The sequence below is a fragment of the Apodemus sylvaticus genome, chromosome 17, assembly GCF_947179515.1.
Source record: "Apodemus sylvaticus chromosome 17, mApoSyl1.1, whole genome shotgun sequence".
Taxonomy (NCBI): domain Eukaryota; kingdom Metazoa; phylum Chordata; class Mammalia; order Rodentia; family Muridae; genus Apodemus; species Apodemus sylvaticus.
This window is the reverse complement of record NC_067488.1, coordinates 21,509,665-21,526,985: the sequence shown is the minus strand read 5'-3', so window position 1 is coordinate 21,526,985 and position 17,321 is coordinate 21,509,665. Positions and strand designations below refer to the sequence as shown.

General features: G+C 42.4%; 1 protein-coding gene across 1 annotated transcript in view; it reads left to right on the top strand.

The window, feature by feature from the left end:
- Positions 1-17,321, top strand: part of Ext1 (exostosin glycosyltransferase 1) — a 291,444-nt gene that overhangs the window by 237,715 nt on the left and 36,408 nt on the right. Inside the window, exons 2-3 of the mRNA XM_052160536.1 lie at positions 13,368-13,461; positions 15,183-15,290. Coding sequence (XP_052016496.1) covers positions 13,368-13,461; positions 15,183-15,290 — 202 coding nt within the window. The remainder of the gene's footprint in view (positions 1-13,367; positions 13,462-15,182; positions 15,291-17,321) is intronic.

Here is a 17,321-nt window from a genome sequence, read left to right as displayed (position 1 = left end):
TTTTGCAAGCACTCGAAAATTAAATCCATTTTTTATGGCACTACAAGGTATTATCTCACAGCAAATGATAATTAAACACCTGTGAAATCAATTAGCCCTTTAAGCAGGGGTAAAAAAGTTTTCCAATTATGTTTTCACACCTCCAAAACTTTTATAACTCCAAAACCAACACTTGTGGAGAGGAGTATGGTTGATTGGCTGTTGCTAGGTGAACTTCCCATAAAGATCATCCCTAAATTTTGCTCCGACTTCATCCTGAGGCAGTTTGTGGTAGGGCCGTACATAGGAAGAAGATGAACCCCGCTTTTGTCATCAGCTCTGCACAGCTACGTATCTATCTGACACAGCTGAACTATCAGCTTCTCCTCAAAGCCAGCTCCTCACTTTGTGCTTTGATGCCAAGGTTTACTTGGAAGTTTATCTAAAAGCCAAGATGTCTTAATGGAAATGGAGCAATAGGATGTTCCACGTGACAGCTCTTAAAGGGTCTCACAGCTATAACCATCTTCAGTTCAGATTCACACTCAGATAACGGATCAATTGGCGAATAGCTGAAACTTAAGACGGTGGAAAACCAGGGATCATGGCCAGCAATTCTAACTTACAGCATCCTCTGCTTCCTCACCACTGACTGGCCTTGGTAAGAAATTCATTTTTCTAGATGCCTTTAGAAAATGATTTATTTCTAAAGCACTGGATAGATTAGGGCATTTACTCCAAAACAATGTGGACCTCAAAACAAACAAACAAAAAGAAAACAAGACAAAAAAGCCCAAAGAGAACCGTGGTATATTTGACATCTTCTACTTGTGATTCAGAACAGAAGTTGTTCCAAGAAGGCTTAGCCTCATCTTTTCTGATTCTTATAGGTACTTTAGTTTGCTCAGTGTTTTCTGGTTCTCTGCCTTGCTAGATCCTCAGTACAACTTGTTAGGAAGGCAAGACCAGAACGACTCCCTGTTTTATAAATGAGAATTGACTCCATGGTCAATATGACTTGCTTAAGATGAATCAGGAACCAAGTTACGAGCAGAAACTTCACTGTCAATATTAGTTCCTGCAGGCTTTACTATATCATTCTACATAAACATGTTAAAGGATGAATCTACATTTTTTTTTAGATTGTCCCTGAAGACATTTTTAATGTGTACTTGCTTGTAAAGCAGATGACATTTAGAGAAGTTGACAAATCTTAACATTAGCTGGAGAAATATGGCTAGCATTTCAGAAAACAAGATGAAAGGAGACTTTGTAAGATCCATTGGAAGATGTACGTGACTTTCTTGTGAACTGCTGTTAGCAGTTGGACGCTTTATAACCTCATAAGCCTTATAGACCCTGAAGAATGATATGATGGTGGAATGCGCTGACATTTGTTCGACAAAGACATCCTAAAAGATCACTGTAGGTCAGACATGTACTCAGGACTCTGGTAAGAGTAGTGCACAACAGTAACAACAACAAAGGGTGTGTGTGTGTGTGTGGGGTGTGGGTGTGTGTGTGGGGGGTGTGTGTGTGCTTGTTTGTATAATATATATGTTCTATTTGGGTGGAAAAGAACAGTGAACCTGCCAAAAGAATATGGGCTTGAATTCAAGCCGTCTTCAATGCCAGGGCAGAGCTGAACTAATGCAATGGGAAGGCCAGCTCAGAGGCCAATCTAGGAGCACCAGTCTGAGGAGGGTGCACACTGATGGGCATCTTGGGAGAAGAGAAGTCTGGAAGAAGAATTGGCACAGCAGGTATAAGAATGAAACCAAGTGCTGCTCTGAAATTGAGAAATTATGGGTATCAAGAAAGAGGGGTACTGAAACTGTGGGTAGAGGATAGTTTACTTAGGTCCCCATATCCAAGTGATGGGCATAGTGTTCTTAGTAGCTGGGAGGGAGGCGGGGGGGGGGGGGGGCAGCGTTGGGATAACTTTGCCCAGAGTGTGACATTTAAGAGGGTCTCTAGTCATGTGATAGAAATCAGATTTTTAGGAGATAACATTGATCTTAGTCTGTTTTAAAGCCAATAGGAATTTGAACGCTCTTCTCTTGCTCTGCTCATGTTGACGGCAAGGAGGAAGAGCACTGCTGAAGCACCAGAGGACAGGATAGGAGCACACTCTTATTTCTGCATAATGACAAATTCTCCTAGTAGGCAGTCCTACACCACATTGCATTGCTTCCCTGGGGCTCAGAATGCTACCTGGCATACAGGAACTGGTTGACATTCCTTTGTTCAATAATATACTGGTTACTTTTTTATAGCAGCAACAAAAATACCCAAGAAGATAGTTTCAAAGAAGGACTTTTGAAAAGAATATACTCCACTTAAATACCTATTTATTACATGTATATATGTGTATATTTGGCTATATGTATATGAACCATATGTGTACAGGAACACAGAGAAGTCTGAATAGCACTGAAGAGATGTGGTCTCCGAGAACAGGCAGTTATAAGCCACCGTGTGAATGAACCCAACCACTGAGTCATCTCTGTAGCCCCAAAGACTTAACTTGTTATATTTTAGTTTAATTCTGATATGTTTAGCAGTATCAGAGATTCTAGTACAGATTTTAGCTTCATTGATCTGGGTCTGTGGTGAAGCAGGAGCATTTGGAAGACATGAATCTGCTCACTTCATGGTAAACAGAAACATGTGCGGGACACACACACACACACACACACACACACCCGTCATCCGTCATCCACTTCCTCTAATATGGCACCCACTTTTTAAGTTTCCATTGTTTTACAAAAGTACTACTACTGTCAGGGAACCAGATTTTCCTTTCTTTCCTTTCTTTCCTTTCTTTCCTTTCTTTCTTTCTTTCTTTCTTTCTTTCTTTCTTTCTTTCTTTCTTTCTTTCTTTCTTTCTTTCTTTCTTTCTTTCTTTCTCTGTCTCTCTCTCTCTCTCTCTCTCTCTCTCTCTCTCTCTCTCAAAACACATGAGCCTGTTCAAACCTTAATATCCAAAGATGCCAGAGGACAAAGGCATCCTCAGGGTCATCTGGTCAACCTTCCCCACCCATCAGCTGCATCATTTTTCTCTGTTCTATAGCACTGTTTCAGAATAAAGCATCTCTTTAGCAGCTTCTCCAGAGGATTGTAGAAAATATAGCCAGCTGGAGGAAGGAGAGGTGACTCAGCTCCATAGACTTGTCTCCCCCAGTGTGAATGTGTTTTGCCAAAGGAAATGACAGACTCCAGACTTTCAAACCTTCCCAGTCCTTACAAACTCAGCTATCATACAGTAGTAGTCTGTAACATCATCATTGTGTGACATTTTGATATTTTCCTTAAATCATAGCATGAATGTTTTGTCATAAGATCACACATTTGCTTTTGTACATTTACACACCCCCTACGCTTCCTATTGACATCTTCTTTTATGAAATTTACATCTTACACTTCAGTGCCCTACATTTCTCAAGCACTTATCATATTAATATATGCCGACCCAAGGTCTTATTTGCAGTCAGTGTCTAAGGCCTGGGACTGAATTGTTCCTACGTCAAAAATTGAAGCCCAGTGATGGTGAATGTAGGAGAGGAGATGGGAAGGTGATCAAAGCCAGGGCCATTTCCCAAGGTATTTTATAATCGCTTAAGTGTGGGGATCAGACAGAAGGTTTAAGCACTGACAAAGAGAACAGTATATCAGACAGTCTCTGTCTCCATCCCTGCCTTCCCTGGCTATGAGAAAAGCCCATCAGGAATTCCAACCATTCGCCTCATTGAAGGGCAGATGGGGTAGCCATGAAGGAAAAGAGGTCTTTGCTTAGATGGAAAAAGCAGTACTTAGAACATTAGGATTAGCCTGTTCCTTCTGTGAGTGGAGTGCTTTTGCTTTTGGACCGAGTCAGTGTTTGTCATTGGAGAATCCATCAGGAGAGTCCACAATTGTTCTTCTCAGCTCAGGCATGGAGGGAGGGCAGGAGATTGTTCACTGAGAGCACCACTCTGCATACATTTAACATGACTTTCAAAGAATGCTATTTATCGGGCCTGGTGAAGCACGAATTTCCAATTCCCATCTCTGTTCAAGGAGAATGTAACTTCTTAACAAGTTCCCAGACCTTTAGAAATACAGACAAATCTGGGGTTTTTTTTGTTTTGTTTTGTTTTGTTTTAAGATTTACTTTATGTGTATGGGTATTGCCTGCATGTATGTATATGTGCATCACATGCATACCTGGTGACATGGATCCCCTGAAACTGGAGTTACAGACAGTCATGTGCATGCTAGAAAGTGAACCCAGGTCTTCTAGAGGACCATCCAGTGCTTCTAACAGCTGAGTCATTTCTCCAGCCCTGAGAAAACGGGGTGTTTAAATGTACAAAAAGAAAACCAAGAAGAATAAAAGATTGATTTTTTTGTTTTGTTTTGTTTCCATTCTTAAGGTAAACTGAGTCCCACTCAAATTGTAGCGTCACCTCACTTAGACAGGCTTGGTATGATCAAGAGTTGAATATATGCTTATTGGCTGAAGTTGACCATAATAAAGACTTAGGTCATTTCCTATTCCCCGTTCCTTCTCTAGTCCATGTACCATGAAGTAAACTAATATATTCCAGCCATGGGTAAGTAGGTTCTGGGCCAAGAGGTAGTAGAACCTAAGCCCTGACTCTTGATGTCAGGGGCTTCAAAATGAGTAACTTAGAGTGAGAAAGCAAGTCAAGACAGGATCCAGGACGTGAGTGGTCATAGGGGCTTAGTCTAGGCAGCAGGAATTGAAGATACACAGAAAGGTAGGGGAGCCTGCAGCGTTCACTTTTGCGTCCAAGTCATCCTTCCTCCTGTCAACAGGGGACAAGCTGTCCTGAGAATGTATACTCCATATTGACTATCCTATCCATAGGAACGTCTTCTTAGCCGTTAGTCCACATCTTCTGACCCTGTTCCTCTTGGCTATCTCCTGTAGCATGGCACCCAGGGAAAGGCTAATGGTAAGATAATGACCTTGGGCTTTCCCTTGCTAGGTGGCCTGCTATAGATCTCTTCTGGACCATTTTTCCACCCAAGGACATTGTTGCCGCTGGTTCTTTTATTGTCAGTGTCTCCTCTTTCCCTCTGTGCCCAGGTAACCCTTTATTTAGCACTGTCAGAAACACTTCGTTTCTAACCAGAGAATTTAGACTCACGTGTCTTGGAACTGCATTCCTCTCAGAATAGGTTTTGAAATCTGGCACCGAGCGCATATGAGCGGCTGCAGCGAGACCTGTGTCATCCCGTAAGCTTCCCAAGATTAATGTCACAGGGCGCAATGTGTTACAAATCTGTCTTCACCTTTACTACCTCTGTGCTACTTTTTCCTTCTAGCAAAAACTCTGAGGGACTGACTGTGCTTTACCCTGCGAGCTCTGCCTTCTTTACACAGACGCCACAAAGCCTTCCAGCTTCGTTGTCTATGAAATGGGGCAGTAGTGCACCTGCCTCTCTCATGGTGGTTGTAACAGTAACTTACAATGCAGAGTATGGATTATGTGGCACTGTACCCTACCCACAGGAAAGGCTTAATCAGTAAAACTGCTAGTAGTACAATGATTAGCAGTCACTGTGTTTATTCATGTCTTTATGAATTAGCCAATAAGCTGGTATTTAAATGAGTAGCGGCAAGGATGGTATTTTTTTAAAAATATTTTTTAATTATTTATTTATTATATATAAGTAAGTACATTGTAGCTGTCTTCAGACACTCCAGTAGAGGGAGTGTCAGATCTTGTTACAGGTGGTTGTGAGCCACCATATGGTTGCTGGGATTTGAACTCAAGACGTTTGGAAGAGCAGTTGGTGCTCTTAACCGCTGAGCCATCTCTCCAGCCCAAGGATGGTATTTTTGAGACAGGGTCTCTTTATGTACGGCTCACTGTTCTGGAACTGACAATGTAGATCCATCCACCTCTGCCTCCCGAGTGCTGGGATTAAAGGCATGCGCCACCATCATAGTCTTCTACCCCTTTAGAAGTACAATACACACACACACACACACACACACAAATAGTACATGCTATACTTGTTAAAATAGGTGAGTACTGACTACCACATTACAGTTCTGAACTGCCAGTGGTTATTCAAGGTAAGGATGCAATGGGCACGATTAGAATCAATAGGGGTTATGACCCAATATGTTTAAGAGTGTATTTGATGACAATAATCTCTTTCTCCTGTGGTGAAAGCGAGGTGTCATGTATGTAGTGATGTATCAAACCTACGCCCATGGCTGTCACATGGTGATACATGTGAGAATCAAGTGCCTCTCACTGGTTCCTTCGCCCACAGCATGCCACCTCCCTCCTCCTGTTCCTGTATTGAAAGGTTTCAAATTGACATAGGATGGAAATTGTCATCTCTTTAAAGCCAGGAAGGATGAATGTAAATCTGCCTTTGGTTTACATTGGCAGACTCACACTTAGAGATCACAAAGGAAGAGATACCTAATCCTTGCTGTGACTGGTTGGTTGCCTGTTCATTGTTCAAGGCAAGGAACTACACCACCTTTCAGTAAGCAACCGTTACTGCAGGGGCTGTGCTGGCTTTCCCTAAGACTGTCGCCGCCACTCCAGTCGGTCACATTCAGAGTGCAGCTCCATGTATCTGAAGAACTGACTGACATATGTATAAAGCAGCTCAGTTATTTTCAAAGGACATGTGAGTGTGTGTCTGTCTGCCAGCAGATTCCACAAGCCCAACAGATGCTCGATGACCCCGGAACCCAGACTTCTCCATGCCATGTTTTCAAGAGAACTCAGACAGTACAGTGGCCAGCTGGAACCATTTTCCAACTCCCACTTCGTGTTTCTCAGTTCAGTCAGTGCCATGGACCAATTTCATATGGTTCCATGTCCTGACCTTTTAAGATTTCTTTTCACAAAAGTAATTGAAATTTTAAACATTTTATCTGGACTTAGGAAAGGGTAGTGGCAACAGGCTGAGAAAACAACAGAAGCCCATCACGGATAGCTCCCTACTCATCACCTGGAGTGAAGTTTTGAGGAAAGAGTCCTGAAGAGGTCAGAGATGAACTGTTTACTAATTTTTTTAATTGGAATTTTATGCCTTCAGACATATGATGTTATGTTATGGTGAGCTGACCAGAAGCAGCATTGTGTAGGGAAAAAGAGTTGAGACACTGACTCCCTAGCAAGTACTTCCTTTCAGTGTTTCACCTCTGCCCTATATGATCTGAGGGATAAACTGAGCTATATGATCTGTGGGATACTTCTGGGATCCTGTCATTCTTTTGCTTGAGTTCTTCAGTGACTCGCACTCATTATCATGGAATAATATCTGAGCTTCAGGAGGTAGCAAACTTACCCCCCCATCCCCCAGCCTCTGCCCCTGCCCTGGCAGCCTCTTTAACCATTCCTGACCCACTCCAAATTGTGTGTTTTCCCTCACCTTGGTCTCTTTGTTACTCATGGGCTGCCATTAGCCTACAAATGCCCATCTTCCTATGTCTGTAATTATTGCTCCTTCAACAGTACTTAGCAAAGAGTCCTGGAAATCTGGGAGATACACATCCCTGTTCCCATCTTCCTCACCAATGCCAGCTGTAGCCACCCATACCTTATCTTCCCTGCATAACCCTGCCTCCTACCTCCGTATGAACATCTGATAACTTGACAGTGTTTTCACTGGACCACGATCTTCTTAAATGGTACCTAACATGTGGAAGGCACACACACACACACACACACACACACACACACACTCAACCAAGAACAGAGATGTTGCTGCACCCATCTACATTTCTTTTCTTCATCCCGGGGCACTCTGGAACTTCAGCCAACCCAAGGATTTCCCTTCTGATTTTTTTCATGAGAGATGTGACTCAAATCTGGGTATGAACAGAGAAGAATACTTATAAAGGACGGACGGGGCTGGCTGAAGTAGAGCAGCTGTAGATGTTCACCCAGTTCATAAGTAAATACTGCAGACAAACTAGCACCTCGGGCAGACTAGAATTGTGTGAGTCTGGAGATTAGAGACTCATTGCTGGCTCCTTGCCTGTCCACTGTGGCTAGCAGAAAAGCAGGATCACTTGGCAAATGTGCTTGTGACAGAGGATCTGTGGGAACCCCAGGAACACAGCAAATCACACCAGTGCCTTCATTCCTTATACAGCTTTTGATGAGGAAAAAGCTTTTAAACTGCATGCTGCTGCTGTGTGGCGATGTGCAGTTTCTGCTTTGATTTTCTTTTAACGGGTCTGCAACACATTTGTCTCTTGGCTGTCTTTGCAAATCTGTTTTTATTTTTTTTTTCATTGTTGGTAGTTTTTAAAAAATGTTTATTCCATTCCTTCTGATATAATTTGCCATAATAACTTGCAATTGCATACTGCTTTCCTGATTATACTGCATGTACATAATTTCATTTGAGCTTCACAGCTTTGAGACTTAGAGAAGCTAAGAGATTTGCATGGGGGTCACACAGGAGATCCAGACTCTAGATTCTTCAACCCAGACTTTCCTCATTTACTGTGTTTCTGATAATCTTCTGGCTCCCTTCAACTGAGGTGACTGCAGCTATCTTTTGCAGAAATGCTGTAAGGCAATGTGCTTTAGTTAAAATGTATCATTTGGCCAGGTTGTTAGAAGGATCAAGCCCTTTGGATGAACCAGGAAACTGAGCCCAGACAAATTAACATTTCCCAAGACTGGAATGCCCATCGCAAAGGGGAGGCAACTGGTCTACCAGCTGAAGCTGCAAATTCTCTGAGAGCAGTTAGCACATCTCCTGTCTCACTACGTGTGTGTGTGTGTGTGTGTGTGTGTGTGTGTGTGTGTGTGTGTGTCTTTCTTTTAAGTTATGTGTGATTATAGCATAGTTTACATCTCCTGACTTAATAAAGTGAACTGGTCCACATTAGAAGATTGTCTTCCCACTTGAGCCATAAAGTCTGCCTGTCTGTCTCCCCTACCACTAACCAATAGTAACCACTACTCAGTTCTCCAGCCCCATAGTCACAAATGTTATGAAAATGGAGCAATATAGTATATACCCTTTAGAGGGTGGCTTTGGACTGGGCATTAACATCTTGAGGTCCTTGTGTACTCAAGTAGTTTGATCTGGGTTCTTTTACTTCATTCTATTTTATTCATCTGAGAAATGATCTAGGTTATGTATATACCACAATCTTGCCTCATTCATACTCTGAAGGGTATCCAGTGTATACATTTGTGGACAGTTTTACTAGGTAAAAATGTCTTTGTTTCTCTGGGATAAATGCCTAAGAACAGTGCCGGGTCATCTGAAAAGTCCATTTTTAGTTTGAGAAAGAAGTGCCAGATTGTCCCCATAGCAGCCTTACCATCTTCCTCTCATTCCAGCCCCAAGGAAGAGTTCTTGTTTCCCATGTCTCTATCTGTGTTTGTTCTCATCTGTCCTCTTAGATAGTACACTGTCCTGCAGAGAGCAAGTGGTATCTCCTTGTGTTTTGGTTTGATTTCCATTCCTCCAGTGACTACTGATATTCAGTATCTTCCTGTGTTCTTCTTGGTGATTTATTCATTTTCTTTGGGGGAAAAAATATGAGTTCAAATTGTTAGCCCATGTTTACATTGGATTCTCTTATTGTTATATCAGAATTGTTCTTGAAATGATCTAGACCAGTATTTCTCTACCTGTGGGCCTCAAACCCTTTGGAGATCTCATATAAGATATTTGTATTATAATTTATAACAGTAGCAAAATTACAGTTTTGAAGTAGCAATGAAATAACTTTACATTTGGGGTTACCACAACACAAGGAATTATATTAAAGGATCACAGATTTAGGAAAGTAGAGGACCACTGTTTTAGACAAACACTTCTTAGTAGATGTACGATTTGAAAGTATTTCTGCTTCAGTGGCTTATGTTTTTTTCCCTTCCAAGTAGGAGCTTCTAGAGTTAAGTTCTCATAGGCATAGATAGAAACAGCTATAATAGAACAAGCCATGAAACAGGTGAAGGCTAGAGGGTTTTTTTTCAGGACTATCTACCCCCTGCCCCCCCCCCCTTTATGTATTTCGCACTACTCAAGAAAGTAAAATGTTTGTTTGGGGAGAGAATTCCACACTGGAGTGTGGATATGTCACACTGGAGTGATGGTTCTAGTTTTCTCTAGTGTTGGGGATGCCTTTAAGAGATTTTACAGCCCCCCCCCTTTTTTTCCTTCAAGAAAGGGTTTCTCTGTTTAGCTTCCCTTGTCCTGGAGCTAACCCTATAGGCCAGGCTGCTGCCTGACTGTTGGGATTAAAGGCATGTGCTACCACTGTCCAGTTTGAGATTTTAAATCTTATCAATTCAGTTCCTCCTTGGTCAGATAAAGCACCTATGGCTGAATAGTGTCTGTCTGAATGTGACAATATCATCAGAAGTGTTTTTTAAAAGAACACATGAATAAATGCACAGTTAAGCAAGAGAGTATCACAGGAGACTGAGTTCAAGAATGCCAAAGCAAGAAGTGCCCCAAGTGAAACCAGTAACTGGCCCAATTAAAGGCCATCATCACCCCTTCTCTGGAAACACCTCAGTATTTCATGAATTCCTCGACCTTAGAATCCCAAAGAGAAAAAGTTTCATGGGCTGAGCATGCTTAAAAGTTGGAATGAAAACTATTTGTCGCAGCTACCTTTCAGTGAAGAGACACCTTAGGGACTTTTCTGCAGTTATAGGGTGAACCCATGACCATCATGGTGTTGGGCACATGGCAGTGGGCAGACAAGGGATGATACAGTGGCTGAGAGCTTGCATCTGATCCACAAGGAGCGATCAGAGACTGGGCCTGTTGTGAGACATTTGAAACTCAAAGCCTACCTCCTGTGACATACATCCTGCAACAAGACCCCACCTCCGAAATCGTCCCAAAACAAGTCTACCCAACTGAGGGCCGCACATTCACGTATGTGAGCCTATGGAGGGACATACTCATTTAAACCACACAATATTGTTGTAAGTTGTGTGTGTGTGTGTGTGTATTCTGTTCAGCTGTCTTTATCTGTGTGAATGTACTTGTCAGACATACACTGTATACATATGAGCAATTATGAATTTATACATGCATACTCTTAAAAAGATTATGGAAATCTTGGTGGCATGGTCTCAAAAGACATCTTTCTTTTATACCTAAAGTCAACAATACAAAGAATGTAAAAGCTGACAGGAGACATGTAATCAGACTGGCTCTTAATTTCAGATGCAGAAACTGATGCCCCCAGTAGTACCTGGTTAAGCTCATGGTCTCAGAGCAGGAACTAACAGGTTCAGGATGCTCCCATCATCTCATTATATGAATGAGTTCAAGCTTCAATCATGTGGCTTCGGTTGCTACATCAGCACCTAATGCTTCTGTACGGGCTCTTAAAACTCGACGTCCCCAGTGTACCTGTCACTTGACTTTCTCCAGGGATCTTTCTGCCCTTCCTCTCCCTCCACACACTCTAGAAAGTAAATTCTGCCAGTGGAAACTTTGAAACTTGTTACAATCCAAGACACTAATAAGATTTTACATTTTTAGCAGCTTAATGACGAGGATGTAGGACTCTGCTGGTCCCTCCGGGGTTTCTATTCTGAGTATCTCTTAAACCTTGCAGGAGTCTGAAGTATATTCGACCTTTCTATATTAAAAAAAAATCATTTTAAGTTTCACACATAAATTTGTGTCTGTATATTATCCTCTTCTCTACCTATTAGGTAAAAATCAGACATTGTCAACATTTGAACCTGAACATACTTGTCAATTATTTTTCTGTGTTTTGTGAAAAAAAGAGAAGTCATTACCGTCGTAATTTAATATTTTTATTTAGCTGAATTTGATCCTTCTTAAAAATCCTTTCCACTTTGAAGTCTATTTTGCAGCTTAATTAATGCGGCAAGGGCTTTTTATTTTGCTCTCAATGGAGATAATCTTAATCTATTCACAGTGACCTTTTCTTGTGCAAATTAGTTGTACATGCTTGTTTAAGCAAATAGCCCTTTGCATGATGTCTCTTCTTAATGACGGGTTTATAATTGAAAATTGGCTTACTCCCATATGCCTAGTTTATATGAGAATATAAAAATAGATGTGGACTTTAAAAATATGAATGTATATATCAATATCCCCCCAAAAAAAAGTAGAGGGAGGAATCCAGTGCCTCCGGGCTATGGTTAAATTAGACTATTAGAGTTAGAAAATGCTGGTGACATATGCTACTGTCAGAGTCACACCTGTCTGCGCTGCATTGGAAGTGCTTGAAAAATGAGAGCGATTTCATCTTGGCTGTGGGACTCAGAGCCTGTACAGGACACGAGGCATCTTTGGCTTCCCGAGTTCTCTTAGACTCTTAATGGAGTTGAAAGTGCATGCTTAGGAATGTATTTGGTGTTAATAACGTTTACAGTGGGAGCCTCAAATAATTATATGCTTTCTGTTGGTCCTAAGTTTCTCTGACAATAAGAGACAGGTGACAGTCACGTTATAATTTGTCTGGAGTGCCCCCTCCCTCCCAAAACAGTGCAATACCATTAAATGGCATTTGAGTAAAAAGAATAATCACCATGTTCCGCCCCATTTTCCAATACCCACCTGCTCTGTTTTTCTTTGTTCCACCTCTTTCTCATTCTGCACAAAAGCTTTCTTCTGCCCCCGACCCCCTGGCCTCTCATATCGCGCCCCCCCCCCCAGTCTTTCTGCCAAAAGCCATACTTATCCATAGCAGTATTTTTCTGGAGTCACTAAATGTTCTTGGTTAAATGTAGAAACTCCAATTCGAAGAGAAAACAAATGTTGGCTTGCGCTTAAGGTGGAGGTTTCCGAAGTGTCTTTTAATAGCATGGTGTGGGGAACAGAGAACAAGAACATTTCGTGTTGTTGAGTGGTATGGCATTAAGGGAGAAGCAGATGTATCAGGGATGCTTCTTACTCTATGGCAGCAAACTGTCTCACCAAGTTGGTGGTGGTGGAGGGGGGGGAATCTGGATAGTGCATGCATGCAGATCACAGGAGGCAGAAGTGGGTGGGTCTCTGTAAGTCTGAGGCTATCCTGTTCTGCATACCAAGTTCTAGGCCAGCCAGGGGTACATATTGAGACTTTGTGTGCCCCCTCCCCCATCTGATTTAGGAAACAGAGGCTAGGCAAGGCAAATTGTTACGAGAACCATTAGACCTGTCCTTTTGTAAACTGTTTGCCAAAGAGATCCTTATTGCTTCATACAGCGTGATCATTCCTATTTGTTCTCCCCATGAAACAAGCTCTTTGCCCCTCTAAATAGAAAAGTGAGAGTAGCCCTTCCTCAAGGCTCGGTTACTGGGGGTAAATTGGGGTAAATTGACACTCAGCCCAGAACCTCCACCATCCATTTTTCCTCCTGGATTCCCGCTTGCTGACCAGCCTCTTGTTGTTCTAGATATGATTATCGGGAAATGCTGCACAATGCCACTTTCTGTCTGGTTCCTCGTGGTCGCAGGCTTGGGTCCTTCAGGTTCCTGGAGGCGTTGCAGGTAAGAGCCTATGAAAATTTACAGCGTCAGGTTGAGGATTGAAGCCAAACTGGTTTCAAGCTTCTCACACTCTTCTAGAGTAGTCAAAACAAAAACAAAAACAAAAACAAAAACAAAAACAAAAAAAAAAGCACAACTTTTGCAGAGGAACTAAAACACTTCCCAGGAGAATCTGAAATGGTTTTGATGAGCCAGAATCGGGAGGAGGATTGACTCCCCTGACTTTGGACATGGAACAAAGCGGTCTCACCAGCAGGGAGACTGGATTCATCAGGGACATGTTTGCAGACAGAGTGCACATGGGCAGATCTCATTGATAACATTGCTCCTGAGATTGGAGAGGGGACTCTCCTCTTTTCCTGCTAGCCATTGTCAGGAGTGCCTGCAATGTGGTATCTATTATTTCCCCCAAGGTGAAATTGTGGGTTACGTTCTCTGTTGATTCATCTAAACTCTTAAAGAGTGATACTGCTGACTTGCCCTGGTGTGCCATAGTTCTGCAACTCAGAGGAATCTCAGAAGACTGTTTGGGAGTCTCCCAATTGTTCAGCCATACTGCAGATGTGTCTTCTGTTGCTACAGCCCTCTTGTTTTGCATTTTTGTTTTTTGTTTGTCTCTGTATTGCCCTAGGTGCATTGACCAGATTGGCCTTGAACTTACAGAGATCCTCTTGTCTCTGCCCACCAAGTGCTCCAATTAAAGGCATGTATCGCCATGCCCAGCTTTTGTTTTGGTTTTTGTTTTTTGTTTTGCAGCCAGTCTTCTTGAATGGCAAGAGAAACATGCCCTCTATATCCTTCCTTCCTTCCCTCCCTCCCTTTCTCCAATAATTTACAATGTGTCTGAATCTGTGTATTTGAGGAGTGTTTCGTAGCTTCTTCATCCTGTCATTTGGACTGTACATCCAACCCTTTCCTCAGGTTAAAGAGATCCCTTCTCTGACAGAGCATCTCAGGGTGCTTTGTGCTCTGCGAGGCATGCCGTCACTACTCACTAGCATGCTTGCTGCTTCATGGAGGTTGATAGGGAGCAAATTGCTCTCTGGGTTGAATAAAGACTACATTTTGTCTTTAGCTTATTGATGTGCATTGACTGTTAGGTCCTGGTGCAGACTAGACACTAGTATGACTGTAGTTTGCACTACACTCTGGAGGGAACAAAATTTTGAGTTAGATGCTTATAGGGAAAAGGAATGATAGATGCTACAATAATGAAGTCCACAAAGCTCTACCTAGAAAGGTTGGGCCCCATCCTGTTCCCCACTGGCTCATGACATTGGGGTGAGCCATGATGAGATGTATCTGTGACACTTCTATTGAATAAATCGTTTATACTCAAGGTTTCTATGCTCAGAATTTTTATTTTTATTTTTTATTTATTTTGTGTGTGTGGGGTGAAAGCTTTTGTTTCATCAATAAAACTTCTGCAGCAAGGCCATTCATCCACATGGAAGTAAGGTCAGCCGAACCTATGTACTAGAATAGAAATGGGGTATTAGCATTCTAAAGCAAGACTTGAAAATCTTTAAGTCAGATAGGGATGCTTGCGATCCCACGTGACCTGGTAATTCCGAATCACATACTTGCTTTCTAGCCTGAGCAGTGTGGGGCCCATGTCACATAAGCAATGGCAGTAATTGAATCTGTACTTACTCTTCTCCTGATTGCAATGGTTCCTGCTGTCAGGATCCTCACACTCACGAAATCCTCCCTTTGCTCAGGCTGCCTGTGTCCCTGTAATGCTCAGCAATGGATGGGAGTTGCCATTCTCCGAAGTGATTAATTGGAACCAAGCTGCCATCATAGGCGATGAGAGGTTGCTATTACAGGTAAGGAAAGGGCTGTGGCCTTCGGCAGAACAGCAGGTCATTGCTGCCCCCGTCCACCCGTCCACACTTTCAAAGAAGATGAATCCAAAGGTCAGCTCCATAAAAGAAATTTTATCAGGAGAAAATTGCCTGTGTCATGGTGAATATGAAGTCGTCTAATGTGATAGTGTTCACTTTCCAACCCAAAAATCTGTCCAAACCCACAGAATATATTCCGGGAAGCGGCCATTGCTGATAAAATGTATGAGCTTTGTTGAGTGAGGAGAGGTGGGTTCCCACCCGCTTCAGCACCAACATTTTCAGCCGTGATACTAACTCCCTCTGATCCCTTGGCTCAGTTCCTACATTCACTCTGGTTGACTCCGGGACACAAGCTCCAGGCTTGTTGCTAAGCCCTGTGCTGCTGCAGTACTCCACCCTGAGTGTCTGCAGGAGGGCTGGCACTTGGATAAATATTTAAAAGAAAGGCCCCTAATAAAAGTTTCAGTCATGCAAGGAAAGGGAACTCAGCCTGCAGGGAGAATGGAATGAGCAAGAAGGGCCCATGAAGATTTCCAAAGCTCTACCCCCATCCCCCAACCCCTCCCACCCCACCCCGAGTTGTGTTTGAGGTTCTTTGTAAACTGCCACATGCTCTCATACCACAGTTAATGTTTCCTTTCATGACATTAGACGCTTTATTTTTAAAACTCCGCAAGTTTTGGTAGAAAGATTATCTCTAATGTTCTTGTTTTTAAAACAAAAACCATTGATATCCCGAAAATGGAGTTGCTAGCTGCGCTTCTAATTTTCCTTCTGTGCTCCTGGCTGATCTGCTAATGGACGGGTGAAGGAATACAGTCATCTCCTGAAACTCCCAGAGAATGCACCCTGTGATGGAGAGCACGGTGGACCAATCAAGCCTAGGCCACTACTGCTTCTCTTTCCTTCAGTTCTCAGCTCTGTGATCTTGGTGCCTTTGGGACCTCAGCACAAACCTGGAGGAATGGGTACTCTGGAAATGGTGAACCTGTTCGTTGGAGTTAGACCATTCTGCTCCCCCCTTTTTTTTAATTCTTTATTTTTATTTTATGTACATTGGTGTTTTGATTGCATATATCTGATAAGGGTATAAGATCCCCTGGAACAGGAGTCACAGATAGTTGTGAGCTGCCATACAGGTGCTGGGAATTGAACCCCGGCTCCTCTGGTCGAGCGTCCAGTGTTCTTAACTGCTGAGCCATCCATCTCTCCATCCCTAGCCTGTTCTGTTTCAAACAAAACATAATTCCATAGGTGCTCTCTGAGAAAGAGGTTTGGGGTTTTTGAAAGATTTATGTTCATAGCAATCATATGATTCCCTGGTTATAATTCAATAGGGATAGCCTCTGAGACATACTGAGAAAGAGGTCTCCATGTAGACACAGTAGATGTCTTAGGTATACACTCAGTGTGGTATGTGGTGCTTGTCCACACTGCCTTTGTCTTTTTTTTTCCTTTTATGCTGTTTTAATAATACATGCTCATTAAAAGAAATTTTGGCTATAAAAGCCATCATTCATCGTGTTCTCTCTCTCTCTCGCTCTCTCTCTCTCTCTCTCTCTTTTTTTTTTTTTTTAACCAATAGAGCCTTGAATTTGCTGTGAACAAGTTGGAGCTTGTCTTAGGGTCAGGAACATTTCCATGATAGTTAAGTATGGTTGTCCAGTGCCACCAAAGTATGGATATTTCACCCTTCGAGGCCACTTTTTCACTTGACTCTAAAGATTATATTCTTCACACCCCTGTGCCCATACTTGCTGGTATTTTTCTTCCTCATCTGCAATCAGTTTTTTTCACAGCTGCTTCCATATTGAACAGTGACTATACGGTTGTTAACAATGGTTTTAAAGAGCTGGCACAGAGCCCAAATGTGTGCTCTGGGAAATGTTTTTTGTTATGTTACAATTTTTCATTTCCTGTTTTAGAACGGCTCTGGTGTTTTTATTTGCATATGTTCTTGTCAGCCTGTCACTGAGAAGCACACTGTGGCTTTCCTAGATCTATTTTGGT